Below are 15,280 nucleotides of genomic sequence, written 5' to 3'. Positions count from 1 at the left end.
GGACTGTTCTCCGAGCCTTCGGCCTGACTGGTACGCCCACCGGCCTTCAGTCTATCCGGACCGCCCAACTAGCATTCATCATCCCGCATCATCCCTCCAGGAAAACTCTCCCATGCATACTGTTATAGCCCTCTAGGGGTTCCGAACTCTATCTCCATTCTACATACTCAATCCCGACCCGATCCCAGGCATTCCACAATCAATCACCCTTGGTCTGCATCCCGCCCCGTCTGTCTAACACTTGCTCATACCAGCCTACGCTCGGCTGACAGAACCACTGTTGAATCCCAACAGCTAAACAACCTCTCATGCTTATCGATCTTCGGAGAATTTTCCAATTCTCCCCCACTTAGAACAATGACTATCAACCACCGGTCGCCATCACCGACCTTCCTTATCAATCTTACACAACACAACTCTTACACGCGAACTGATTCCCACTAGAACGACCTTCCTCTCGGACTCGAATAAACCCGACCTCTAGCTAACCACTTCTCAGATTGCAGATGTTCCCCAAAATACAGACCAAAAGCCAGATTCTCACTAATAAACCTCATGAATGATAACCAACGAAATTCCCCAACACCAAACCCATAACCCTCAAGGAACAACGAATACAAAACCAACAAAATCACACAACGAGCCTAGCAGATACACAATACTCCATAAAAATCACAAGATAATAAGACATTAAGAAAGAAACATACCCGCAGCTGCATCTGGCACTGCCCTGACCTCCTCTGCTGTAAGCTGAAAAGCACGACCCTGAGCCCTTGGGGGATCCGCTCCACCCTCACCTCCAAACGTAATCCTCAAAGTGGACGGTGTTGGAGCCTGCACCGGTCCTGCAGCAAGCAGTGGATAGTTGACCTTCAAGTGTCCAACCTGATGGCAATGATAACAAATCCTCAAATCCCGAACCGGGGCTGTCTGCCGACAATCCCTCGCATAGTGCCCCTCCTTTCCGCACTTGCGGCATGCACCACCGGACCTACAAACTCCGGTGTGACCCTTCCCACACTTCCCACAAGTGTGGCTGCTCTGATCTCCCAATCTAGAATCAACGGTCTTAGACCGTTTCGGCGCCGGCTGCAACGGCACCGGAGCCTGCCTCAGCTCTCGCAACTGCAACTCAATCTCCAACTCACGCCGCCTGGCGGCCTCCTACAACTCCAATAAGGTCTCGCACCTCTGCGTAGACACAAACTGCCTGATGTCCCTCTTGAGCATACTTAGATATCGGGACATCTGAGCCTGCTCTGAAGCGAACTCAGGGCCAAACATCGCCCTCTCCGTGAACATCTTGGTGATCTCCGTCACCGACTCCGAATCCTGCTTCAGATCCAGGAACACCTGATCCAACCTCTCTCTCTTTCAACCCGCGGAACATAACGAGTGCGAAACATCTCTCGAAAATGATCCGAAGAAACCACAGCCCTCTGTGCATACGAATATGACCCCGTGGTCAATCTCCACCAATCCTTCGCCCCGAGCCTCAACAGGTTCAGAGCACACCTCACCCTCTGATCAGCAGGGCATGAACACGTGAAGAAACACCCCTCCACGTCCGACAACCATCTCATAGCAACAATTGGGTCCTGAACTCCATTGAAGGTAGGGGGCATCGTATTATCGAAGTCCCGATACTGAAAACCTCCACCGGCTCCTCCCCTGCCGCTGCTACAGTCGATGTAGCTACCGCGGCAGCCGTCTCTGTGAGAGCCGCATAGCGCTCATCAAAATACTCAACCATGGCGGTCTTAATCGACCCAAACAGTTCCGGCAACTCAGTCCGGAACAACGCAGCAACCTCATCATGCAGGATCTCACGAATCCTAGCATCCAACTCGCATGTGCTCATCTGACCAATAACATCAGGTGGTACTGACCCACCCTGACCGCCCTCTCCTGCTCCCGATCCTGACCCGGATCCGCTCCCAGCATGCCTCGTAACCACTATACTGAAAAACATCACAAGATCTCAGATACTTCCCACTATCCCGGGAACCAACCCCCAACCCTAGAGGTCATGGTCTCTTTGATACGCATGTGGGTCCTGTGCTTTCAGTAGTACGGGCCCATACTACCTTCCACACCTACCCACATTTGTATATAGTATTACCACAACACCCTAGTGAAAAACATACATAACAAGCACTCAACCCTCACTCCTAGAGGAACACCGGAAATCTCCCATAGAAGAACCCTAAGCTAGCAGGCATCATAAATCAGGCAACACTATCATGAAATCCTGAAGATCCCCAGCCTAGTGCTAGCATGCTGTTCTATCATAGCTCAAAAACAAATATCATGTATGGTATTTTTGGGGTTACTTAGTGGCTCCGGCTGATCGTACCTTCGCGTCCTCCTTTACTCATTTTGAAAACCATTTTAAATTCCCTTTTGAAAACTCTCCTTGATTTGAGACTGGATTCACAAGAATGTTCTTCCAATTCACTCAAACTAAGGCTCTGATACCAGCTTGTAACGGTCTAAAAATTTCAACCAATTTAAACTCTTCGAAAACAACCCGGTTTTATAAGTTATTACAAAAAGGTATTCAATACAATTATTATCAGAGTCTTCCCAGAACCACATCATAAAACAAAATCATGAGGAGCGGTACGATCATGCCTTTGCCTTGCCACGATCTCCTGAAGAACCTGAAAAACATTAAACCACAACTGTAAGCCCGAAAGCTTAGTGAGATACCCCCAACATAACCGCCACATGTACCATACACGCACAACATTCCATATCATAACAGAACACAGAACAGCCATGCACTTCGGGTCTACTGTGTGACTGGTCCACCGCACCAGTCTTCAGTCCACCTGGTCCATCCCCCCCCCCCCCCCCCGAGTCTAGCCACATATATCGAGTCTACAGAGTGATTGGTCCGCCCGTACTGGGCCTTCAGTCGTCCTGGTCCACTCTCTGAGCCTCGGCATGTCTGGTCCACCCTCTTGGGGCCTACAGCCTATCTGAACCGCTTGTTGGGCCTTCGGGATAACCGGTATGCCCTGGGTATGTTGGCCTACAGCACAAAGCAGGACCCGCCTCAACCCAACCCCAATCCAACAACCACGTGCACATAAACATTCAATCATATAACAATTCACATCTAATCAAACCGATATAGCAGATCACATAGCATAATATCTTCCTAACCAGGATACCGACCTAACCGGTCACTAGCATACCATCATCCCAACTACCAGGATGCAAACATAGCAAAAAAATAACATAACAACGATACCCGGATTACAATCCGATAAAGGGCTGGCCTTGGTGCCGTAGACCCTATCGATATAGTGAGGATAACTCACCTCGCAACTGACGACTGAAAAGGTAAGACCAAGATGCTCCGACCACTGACACGATCTCCACCTCTAGCCGACACCAACACTGAACTCAAAACAAAAGCCAACAATTACCAAAATTCCCCTGGAAGTCAACTGGTCAACCCTTGGTCAAAGTCAATCTCCTAACTGACTCTACTCGCTGAGTCAACCCGATAACTCGTCGAGTCCCCATGCTCAGAACTTTCCCCAATCCACAACTCAACTCGCCGATTCACCCCGAGACTCGCCGAGTCCAACAACTCCGAGTCCCCTATCACTCAACTCACCGAGTCCTTCCTTGACTCACCGATTCACGGCTCAACCAGAAGAAGGCTAAGATCTCACGACCAGACTCGTCGAGTCCAAGAACAGACTCACCGAGTCCAAGGCTATCTTCAACCAACTCGTCGAGCTGTTCTTCCAACTCGTTGAGTTTCTACCCACCTTCATGCAACTCGTCGAGTACATCCATGTGACTCGCCGAGTGCCACAAGCTCATAACCCATATAGAGGCTTCCAAGCCATGAAGGGTCTCAAATCCATAGATCTACTCTTATACAAGCCATCCATCATGTAAAGTGGCAAACTTTACGTGAATCCAAGTAGATCTAAGCATTTTACACTCTAGGGTTTGGGTTTGGGTTTGGGACAAAAGAAGTTCACCCACAACTCTTGTGCATATACTTTATGGCTTTCTGGATTATTAACAACCTAGATCTGAGGTAGCAACCTCAGATCTTACACCAAACTTGAGATGGACCTCACTTATGCCCCAAAAACCCCACAAATGATAGATTTAGATGCACAAAAGCTCAATCAGCAGATTATTACCTCAAATGAAAGCTCCAACTGAAGAATAAGCTAAATCTTTGCAAAGCCCCTTGCTCTAACCTTCTTGCTCTTCGATTTCTCCCCAAGATTCCCTCCACAAAGGCTCCAATCTCGCACAAGGAAAGTCACACGAATCTAGGGCTTCTGGAACTCAAGGGGAAGGTAAAGAGGCTGTGGGAGAGGATATCATGTTCTTTATATAGGGCTCAACCCCCGAATTAGGGTTTTCTCCACTCAGCACCAACTCGCCGACTCGCCGAGTTGGCCACTAAACACGCGACCAGAATCGCAACCGTACTCGCCGAGTCCACCCATGGACTCGTCAAGTTGCTCTTTCAAATTTACACTTTGAACCCTCAACTTGCACCCCTAAACTCGGGATGTTACAAATTAAAAAGGCCCGAAATCATGAGATTTTGTGGAGTGATATCTGCCAGTTTGTGAGCCGCTCCACCTGCAAGACACTGAAGGAAATGATTTCTATGGTTAGAGAGAGAGAGAGAGTTGGATTTGGAGATGGAGAGGAAGAGGAAGAGAAAACCCAAGGGGGTTCAGTCAGGGAGTTCGGGTAAGAAGCCCAAGGTATTAGATCACATATCTCGGAGCCAGTATAACCACGATCGATGTGGCAAATGCGGCAGGATGCAAGAGGGAACATGCAAGGCAGGGAGTTCAGGCTGCTACAAGTACGGTCGAACCGGCCATGTGAGCCGAGATTGCACAGCCACTACCACCACCACAAAATCATCAGATCAGATTTGCTTTCAATGCAATCAGAGGGGACACTAGCAGTCCTAGTGCCCGAGTTTAGCAGCAACAGGGAAGGTGGAAGCACCTTCGCCTGCCACATTGAGGATTATAGATGGCCTTCAGGGCCGGGCTGTGGCGCCTACGACGCGGATCAGGGATTTTCAGCTTACTATAGAGGAGGCACGAGCAGCTCTTGACGTGGTGATGGGTATGTATTTTTCCCTTATCCTCTTTATTGATATTGATTATTTCTTATGTTTATATGTTTTGTTATAGGATCATTCTTAGTGAACGGTATATTAGCTTTGGTACTGTTTGATTCGGGTGCCACCTAGTCTTTTGTGTCGCTCGCGCTAAGCAAGCAATTCGTAGGAGCTCCGAGGTAACTGGGTTGCCCACTAGATGTGGAGATAGCATATGACAGGACCGTTAGGGTTGCGAGGGTTCACAGAGGATGTACACTACAGTTGTTCAATGAACAGTTCTCAGTAGACTTGGTTCCTATTACCCTGCGAGGGAATAAGGTTATAGTGGGTGTGGATTGGTTGAGCTGCAATGGGGCAGTAATTGACTGCGAGCAGTAGCTAGTGAGGGTTTGCACTCCTAGTGAGGGAGGGCTAGTGATCCTGGGTGAGAGGCCACAACGAGGACCAGTTTTATGTTCAGCAGTGAGGGCGAGGTGTCACCTTCAACAGGGTTGCGCAGGATATGTCGTCTATGTCATGGATACCTGAGATAAGGTTATGGCGACAGTTGATGATATAACGGTAGTGCGAGAGTACCCTGACATATTTCTGGAGGATTTACCCGGGGTACCTCCGGAGAGACAGGTTGAGTTTACGATTGACCTAGTCCCTGGTACGGCTTCGATAGCCAAGGAACCATAACGGTTGGCTCCTCCCAAGATGCAGGAGTTTTCTACGCAGTTGCAAGAGCTACTAGACAAGGGATTCATCAGGTCGAGCAGTTCGCCATGTGGAGCCCCGATCTTATTTGTGAAGAAGCAGGACGGGTCACGTCGCATGTGTATAGACTACCGGAAGCTGAACAAGGTAACAGTGAAGAACCATTACCCACTCCCGAGGATAGAAGATTTGTTTGACCAGCTTCAAGGAGCATCTTGGTTCTCCAAGAATGATCTACGGTCAGGGTATCACCAGATGCGAGTCAGGGACAATGATGTGCAGAAGACGGCTTTTTGGACTCGCTATGGTCACCACGAATTTGTGGTGATGCCGTTTGGCTCACCAATGCCCCAGCCGCATTCATGGACCTCATGAACCGCGTTTGTAGACCGATGTTGGATCGGTCTGTGATAGTCTTCATCGATGATATCTTGGTCTATTCCAAGACTGAGGAGCAGCATGAGGAGAAACTGAGGGAGATGCTGGAGACACTGAGAAGTGAGAGACTTTTCGCAAAGTTCTCCAAGTGTGAGTTCTGGTTGCGTGAGGGGCAATTTTTTGGGCACCTTGTCAACCAGAAGGGCATTTTGGTCGATCCGGCCAAGATAGAGGCCGTGATGCAGTGGAAGATTCTGAGGTCTCCAACTGAGATTCACAGTTTGCTGGTTATCTTAAAGGACCCTATAATTATGATTTTTTAGTCAAACTAAAGTTTTTTCAACACCTTGGAAATTAAACTATTTGACTTTGAAAATTTAATATTTTCAGCTTTTTTTGTAAAAAAAAAAGTCATTGAACACTGTAATTTGTTAATATCAAAGTTTATTTTAAATAATCTAACAATCTTTCATTAATTTTTTTATCTTTAGAATTTAGACCATTGATATTTATTAAATTCAAACATTGAAAAATATATACTCTTAATAGTTGATTAATTCTTAGCTAATCATACTATAACACATCTAATATAAAATCAAAACACTTTAATGTAAACAAAAAACAACAGCTTCTGATTTTAACCAAAGGTAAAATGAAAATTCTTGTAAATATCTTTTTATCCAATGTTATTAGACGTCACCTCCGGCAACCTAACACCTCTACTGAACACCGCCGTCACCACCTCCGGTCCGACCACCGGTGGTGTTCCTACAACACTCAGTCATAACAGAAAATGAAAGCGAGAGAGAACATAAAATGAATGAGAGAGAGAGGGGGGAGAGAGAAATCGATAGATGGTGGTCCAAATTTCAAAGTTTTTGTAGGAAAAAGAGATGAGGGAAGGACAGATATGGGTGGAGACAGATTCGTTGGTGGATGAAGAAGGAGGTGTGGCGGAGATGAGGGGAGATAGATTCGTTAGTGGAGAGATTAAGAAAGAAACCGCGATCAGATAATCATAGCTGGAGATGCTGGTGGCTTTTGTCCTGCTGAAGGTAGGTGTTGCTGCTGGCAGTGGATGTGGTCACGGTTCCTGGTCGGCCGAAGATGGAGCTGCTCGAGCGTGCTCGGGTTGTGAGGATGAGAGGAATTTTGGAGGCTGATAATAATTTTAGGCTTTTAGGGTTTAGTTTTTTCAATTATAAGTGGTTGGTTTAGGGTTTTAAAAGTATTGGGTTGGGTTTAAGAAGATCAGGGTTTTTTAAAATCAAAAATTGGATTTTTTTTTTTGTTAAAAAAATAAGTATTTTCTTATAAAATTTATTTAAACAAGCTTTTTTACTATTAAAATTTTATAAAATATTTATTTTTATGTACTTTTCATTTTTATATTTGTGCAGTATTCTAATTATTTATCTGTTGTGGGTTTTTTTTAGAGATGTTTAAGTTTTTTGGAATCAACTTGTCCGCTAGAGATAAAAAAAATTCTAGAAAAACTTTGGCATTTTCCACCAATCAGGTTATATAATTATATCAATTATGATGCTTAAAAGACAACATATATACTAAATCATTTGAAATTTGATTGCAGAAGTTCAAGTCTCGTGAGGAATTATTGGAGTGGACACAAAACACCGCACGTTCTTTAGGATATGTCATTGTTACTAGAAGATCAAAGGCATATGGGAACGGCTTTGTGTATAAAGTCATACTTATATGTGATCGTGGCAGAGAGTTTAAACCTAAAGAATAAACAAGTAGAGCATCTGGAATCAAAAGGACTAATTGCCAATTTCAACTGGAAGAAAAGTATTCAAAAGAATATGATAAATGGACGCTAAGGGTAGCATGTGATGAACATAATCATCCACCGACACAACATATGGAGGGTCATCCATTTGCAAGATGATTATCTGTCGATGAGACTCGTTTGGTGGCTAATTTAACAAGAAAGAACATGGCGCCATGTGACATCCTGTCAACATTGAAGGTTCAAAACGAAAACAATGTGTCGACAATTAAAACAATATACTATGCACAACAAAAGATTCAGATGCACGAACAACCAGGAAGAACTCCAATGCATGTTCTTATGTCCCTTTTACACACCAATGATTATGTCTATGAGTTTACTACAAATGATTCAAACGAGTTAGAAAATTTATTTTTCGTTCATCCAACGTCTTGGAAAATATGGCGTGCATTTCCACATGTGTTGATAACAGATGCCACGTACAAAACCAACAAATATAATAAGCCATTTGTTCAGATTGTTGGTGTGACATCAACTCAAAAGACATTCTCTGTAGGCTTTGCCTTTATACATAGAGAAAAGGAGGCCAACTATACTTGGGTGTTAAATTGTCTAAATCCGACGCTCGATACGTGTAATAATCACAGATAGAGAGTTGGCACTCATCAAGGCATGTGAAATAGTTTTTCCCGATGTTGCCCGATTACTTTCAGATGGCACATTGAACAAAACATTTTGAAGCATTGCAACAAAATTATTACGTTGGAAGATGATCGAGGCTCTTTTAGATCATTATGGAACTTACTAGTTGAGTCTCCAACATTGATGGATTACACAGAAAACTACATGCGACTTCAATCAATGTTGATAAAATATCTACGTAAGATTCTTTTTTAACTATATTTCTAAATCATAACCTACGTATTACTATTTATTTTCATATTTTTTAATTTATTTTACTTCTCATGTGCTTTGAAGTACATAGAAGATACTTGGTTGAACAAGTAGAAAGAAATGTTTGTATCTGTTTGGATTAATCAACATCTTAATTTTGGAAACAACACAACCAATAGAGTCGAGAGTGCATATGCAAATTTAAAGAGATTTTTGGACTCTGCGAATTCTAATCTCGATAGATTTGTGCAACGAATTAATGAAATTGTGCAGTCACAATTCACTTCAATCAATGAAAGCTTTGAAAAAGCTTAATTTTCCGATATAAGCATCACAATTTGTACTGCTTTGGGTTACTGAGAGGTTCTGTGTCGAACGAAGCTCTTGATATAATATTAGGAGAGCTCCAAAGGATAAATGCGTCAAAGTTGGACTCCTGAAGTTGTGGTTGCAAACTCTGTACCAGTTGTGGGTTACCATATGCTTACATGCTTTCTGTTTACTCAAACTCAAGTTATTATGTTCAATTACAACATATATAAATTTTTAAATATTACAAAAAGATTTATTTTGTATTTTAATACAGGTGAAGAAATACCCTTGGATTTAATAGATATCTTTTGGACAAAGCTTAGTAGTTATGATACGAAGCCTGAAAATAAAAGACGATATTCATTGTGACGATGAAGTTGAAAAGTATAAAGAAAATTTCAACAAGCAGGAAAACAATTATATGAAAAAACTAAAAGAGATATACGATCCACACACAATTAATGTTGGAGAACTCACATTTCAAAATAAGACCCGCGGACGGTCGAGTATAAAGAAACAACATCAAAAGAATGTCAACCCTCTAAATTAAGCTCCTCCTAGATGCAACGACTCTACCACATCAAATTTCATTGGGTTGGATTTAAATAAAGAACCTGAAAGGAATAATTATTCGTACGACATTGACTTAAATGAAGAACCACAAATGCATGATCCATTCCTAATGAAGAGTATTCATGATGTATTTCATGATTACATCGACAATATACAAGATGTACTTGGTGATGGAAACTGTAGGTTTCGAGCGGTAGCTGCTAGTCTAGGGGATAGTGAAGACCAATGTTATACATTCGGAAACAATTGCTTGAAGAGTTACAAAGTCAATTTTATGCATACCAACGAGTTTTTAATAATGGGCTCAATGATGTATACGAGTCTTTGTGTTGGTTCGAATCACTTGCATATTTGCGACATTGGATACTTATGCATTTGACTGGTTACTTGATTTCAAACAAGTTTGGTGTGATTGTTCATTGTCTAAGCCATGAACAATCTACAACCTGCTTCACTCTTTGGAGAGGTCCTGAAGAGTTTCAACCCCACCGAAGCATTACAATGGCACTTGTAGGCATACATTATATTTCAGTGTCTTTAAAAGGAAATTACAAAATGCCTCCCACCACAACATATTAGAATGCTCATAAAGCTCGTCTGCATCTTTCTGGCAAACTATATATTGGTCGCGTTTCGAATTATACAATCAACATAGGCCTCGTAGTTCTAACATACCTTGGATACATATCAAGGATTAAGTATGAATGTATTTGAACTCTTTTTATATGTATTCCTTTCAAAATTTTGTTTTATTATTAGTATGTCATATTTATAGTCTTTTGTTAGAATATTTTTAAATAAAACGATTTTAATAAATTACACAAAAATAACCTAAAAAATATATAAAAAAAATTATATTTAACCTATTTTATTTTGCAAGTTTAATAACCTAAAAAATATATTAAAAAATTATATTTTACCTATTTTATTTTGTAAGTTTAAAAAAAATGTCAAAAAAATATATTTAACCCTTTTTTTTTGAAAGTTTAAAAAAGATTATTAAAATACTATTTTATTTTGCAAGTTTAAAAAAGATTATTAAAATACATTTACATAAAAATATATTATGATTTGAAAAAAATTCATCATTATTTATTAAGTAGTTAATAATTACAAATAAAAGACATAAAATTATTATGTAATGATGGTTATTAAAAAGTAATTATTATATAATGATTTGTTTATTTAAAGAAAAAAAGTAAGGTAATGATGAGAGGGATCATTTAAGATTATTAAAGGGTCTAATTAGATGGACCCAGTTTTTAAATTAACAGTAGACATATAACTTGAACATTGTGCTGTCGTGCAGATCTCATTAGTTAAAATCTTATTCACATCACCAAAAAACCACTGAACTTTGGTAACAAAACATGAAATAACAAGGTTCAGTGATTACTATATAGCAACAAATCAACTAACACCGAAGATTATCCATTAATTCCCCATCTTGGTGCACGTTTTGAAGATAAGAACTTTTACAACAACAGAAAACCAAGCCAAATTTCCTAGTGTAAGAAATTGAAATTCAATTTCCCATTGTAAGAATAAAAATAGAAGTTCAGAATGGAAAAATCAGATTCAGAGGAATAAGAAATTTCAAAGAAGCTTCAAACTTATACAGAACTAGATTCATAAACCAACTGTGTCGCTGACTCTCGATTATCGAACTTCTGATTCAGAAGGAAATCCTAGTGACTCTCGATTCCCCCAGTTCAAATTTAGAAAGAAATATTAATGCTTCTCTTTGGTGCAGAGGTGCTTTGAAGATACAAAAAATGAAAAATAAGAAGGGATGAATAAGAAACCGCCTGATGAATAAGAATCCAGTTTCACAAATAAAAAGGGAAACATAAGAAGAAATGGAACTTGGAAATCAAATAAGAACGTTAAGAAATCCAACAACAAATAAAAAGAAGTGAAGAACTAACCGTTGGTTGGAGAAGTGGAAGCATGGCATTTGGAGTTTCCATAGAAATCAATTACTATCACTCTGTTAGTGTTGATGATCCTTGAAAATGGGAAAGTGACAACTCACGCATGCTAGGTAATCTCACTTCCTGCTCCTTCTTGTCACGTGATCAGTATTGGGCTATTGAGACAGTCCATTAAGCTTAAAAACAATGTGTTGTCACTATAAAATCAAATGTTACTAAGAAAAATAGGGGGCCTCTGGAATTTGGGGGCCTGGAAGGTCATCCAACTTGCCCAGGCCTACGGGCCGACCCTAATCTAAGCAACAGACTTGGATTTTTTTGGTCGAGTTTTAACATTGTGCATAGAGCATATGAACGATTAAACTATTATTTTGTTATTATATTAACAATTTTTTTAATCAATTTATCTATTTTTTTGGTGTGCCCCCATACATGTTCTTGGCGGCTAAGTTGAGGTTTCTGAAAAACTGTCTAAAGAACTGGAGATTATTAAGAAGTTGAAAGAAAACTTAGATATGATTGCCTTAAGAAATGAAGTTTGTAAGCTGTAATTGTTGGTTGAATCATGTTCCTTATTTGATCAAGAAATCTCTAACCACTGAACTGGAAGCCAGAGAATTCTAGTATGTCAAAAAATTGCAAATGTAGATTTAAAGAAAAAATGAACTGTAAAGTGGGTGGTCGATGGCGAACAGAACTCACAAATTTCCATCTAAAAAACAAAAGACATAGAAACAAAATTCATGATCTAATGATTGTTGACATTTGGATCATTGAACCTGACAAGGCTAGACACAAAACTCATGAATTTGTTAGCTCTAAGTTGCATGAATCTGGTTGTATAGGCCATTATATTGGAACCTTTCATCTTAAGGCTCCAAAGTTCTTCCTCGAGTTTTTGAACTTCGCCCCTCGGGCAGTACTCATTTGTCATCAGATCCTTCAGTGTCTTCCAGCCCATTCTGTTAGCCACTACTAGGGCGAGTGACTTGACATGGCCATTCCACCATGTCAGTGCCCTTTCGGATAAGTTGCAGGTAGCAAACTTTACTTTGCTTCTTTCTAGGAAGGCGCAGATCTCGAAGATTGACTTGTTCTTTCGAACCACTACGACATCGCAATAATTCCTCCGGTTCTGTTGAAGAATACTAGTTTGTAGTTGATGAAGTCTTTATAGTTATAATCTCGTGTATGCATTTGGCTATCACCATGGTTAGAGTTGACACCCGTTCTAGGTCCACTGGCGCCACCAGAATTCATCTGCATCATAGTTGTGTTCACAGCAGCTTGGAACATTACCGCATCGAACTGTGGAGGGGTGGTGTCGGTGGAGTTTGATTTACGGGTGGGTTTCTTTTTGGATACTTGCGAGGCGGCATCTTTTAGCAATAAAAGATAAAATGATGATAAGACCTCATTAGGGTTATCAAGAGGAATATAGTGTCAGAATAGATTTTGATAGAAATGATCACTTAGCGGAAATTATATATGTCATAATAGTTGGTATAGAAGTTACATAGAGTTCTGAAAATTCGACCTTGGAGCAGGCCTTACAACATATCAACAGGGGGAGATTTTTGACAGCATAAAAGTTTAGTGGAAACAGTACTTGCTAGATAGGAATATTTACACAAAAGAGTGCTATATAGAGAATCTACTAAGGCTATTCCTTAAACCAAAAGAGAAGGGCGATAGGACATCTTTTAGTGGCGACGGGCACCCCTCAGACGGAACCTTAAGTTAGCCAACTGGCGCTCTATGTCAAGCAGGTGTTTTTCATACACAATTAGACGGCTTGGTTCTCGGTGACTTCAGCTCGAGTTGCAGCTACCTCTTGCTGCAGAGCCTCGTTGTCTCTCACAACCCTCGCATAAGCAACTTCAAGATTGCGAATGTGGTTTGTGTTGGCGTCTGAATCTGCCTTAAGCTCTACAGTTCCCTGAATGGCCACCACACTTAGCTCAACATTGCAGACCACTTGGCGCACTACAATTGGAAGAGCTCTATCTGCGGAGCCTCCTTCGTTCACATTGTAGAAGCGGCGATCCCCATTTTACGGGCGGGGTTGGCCTTGCTCGTGGCTCCACCTATCCAGATTCCCGACCCACATGGGCGTTGGGCCTTTGAATTCAAGCTGGGGGTTAGGATTTGGTATCGGGGCCACTTGAGGTAGGTTCTCGACTTTAGGCTCTGAGTCGGCCTCTTCGGAGAATTGTTCTGCTAAGACATCGGCTAGGGGAATCTCAAGGTTTTCTTCAGGATCATCCTCTAGCCATCCGTCATATCCCTGATTGGGAAAGTATGGGTCTCCCGGAAGATGGAAACCAGCCATGGAATCTACGCGAGAAAAGGGATAAAAGAGATAGTTAATAGGCGTCTTAATATAATGATACTTATAGTGGAGTGATCCTTACTGGTTATTTCTATAACTAAGTAATGCATACCAACTATATATAATTTATGAGATAAGATAGACCATCGAAGAAATAACCCAACTCTAAGTCCACAACCAAACAAGGAACAGGAAGTAAAGTGATAGTCGTAAATTCTAAGTCTATAGAATCTTTAATTATATATAACTTTAGCGTATGCACTCCATACTCATAGACCTACTAATAAGAGTCTTTAGTTTTCACATAAGTTAATAGTACCACGAAATACTCATATAGTATTTTAAGTTTGTTTTATGTTCTCACTGAGTCTTTGTGGGTAGTTGGTAAGTTTTTAGACTTGTTGCAACATCACAACCATTCTTGGGCATATGCTAATCACTTCTCAGATTGACATAGTGGATCAGGCTATGTCATTCCCAGAACTGACCATACATCCCCAAGCCTACTTGTGTTGTTCAACAATCGTCATACTTTTATTCTGTTCTAGTATGATACTAATCCTAGTATGAATGCAGGTATGTATACTTTTAGTAAAAATACTTGCATATATATGTTTTAAAGGTATAACTCCTGGTTAGAGTGTTTTTAATCCTATTGTATTTATAGTTGTATATCTTTTATGGGTTGATATACTTAGTTCACTATAAACAATGCTCTAATACGAATCTGTCACACCCCCAAATCGAATTGGCGGAAACATTCGGGGGTGGAGGACGTCATGTACAGTATCATAACCATGCATAATAGTAAAACAAGCAACAACATCCATTACATTAATAGAATAGTTAAATACATGTGTTTTCTTTGGTAAAGTTCAATTGACACCAAAAATGTATAATCAAAATAATGACGAGTGTACCTGTCTACTGGTTCCCTGAGAATACAAGTTATTTTGAAAGAGAGTGTAAGCATAAATGCTGGTGAGTTCATAAATGTTTAGTGTCATTTGTTTGTAATTAAAACCTCAAAAGGTTTGTATTTAAAACCTTGAAATGTTTGTAAAGTTTTCCCAGAAAATCCTATATTTCCTGCTTATAATGAAATGTGGCCTTCTACCCGAGGCCCGACTGTTTACATGTTTGCTCTCGTATAAAAATGTAATATTTGTATATACACTTGAAATAGTATGGAAAAATATAGTAGTACTTTATATTTGTATAAAAGTATGTTTTCCCATTTGTTTACTTTATATTTGATAAAAAATAAGGTCTAA

The 15,280-nt window shown here is 40.7% G+C and overlaps 1 protein-coding gene across 1 annotated transcript; it reads left to right on the top strand.

Annotated features, from left to right (window-relative positions):
- The first annotated feature begins 8,165 nt into the window (after positions 1-8,165).
- LOC145065891 (protein FAR1-RELATED SEQUENCE 5-like) lies at positions 8,166-8,612 on the top strand. The gene has a single exon (XM_079012993.1). It carries the CDS (start codon positions 8,166-8,168, stop codon positions 8,610-8,612), a length of 447 nt encoding a protein of 148 aa, XP_078869119.1.
- The last annotated feature ends 6,668 nt before the right edge of the window (positions 8,613-15,280 follow it).

Source organism: Lactuca serriola, chromosome 1, assembly GCF_051521515.1.
Source record: "Lactuca serriola cultivar US96UC23 chromosome 1, Lser_US96UC23_V15, whole genome shotgun sequence".
Taxonomy (NCBI): domain Eukaryota; kingdom Viridiplantae; phylum Streptophyta; class Magnoliopsida; order Asterales; family Asteraceae; genus Lactuca; species Lactuca serriola.
The sequence above is the reverse complement of the archived record's forward strand: the minus strand, read 5'-3'. Positions and strand labels throughout refer to the sequence as shown.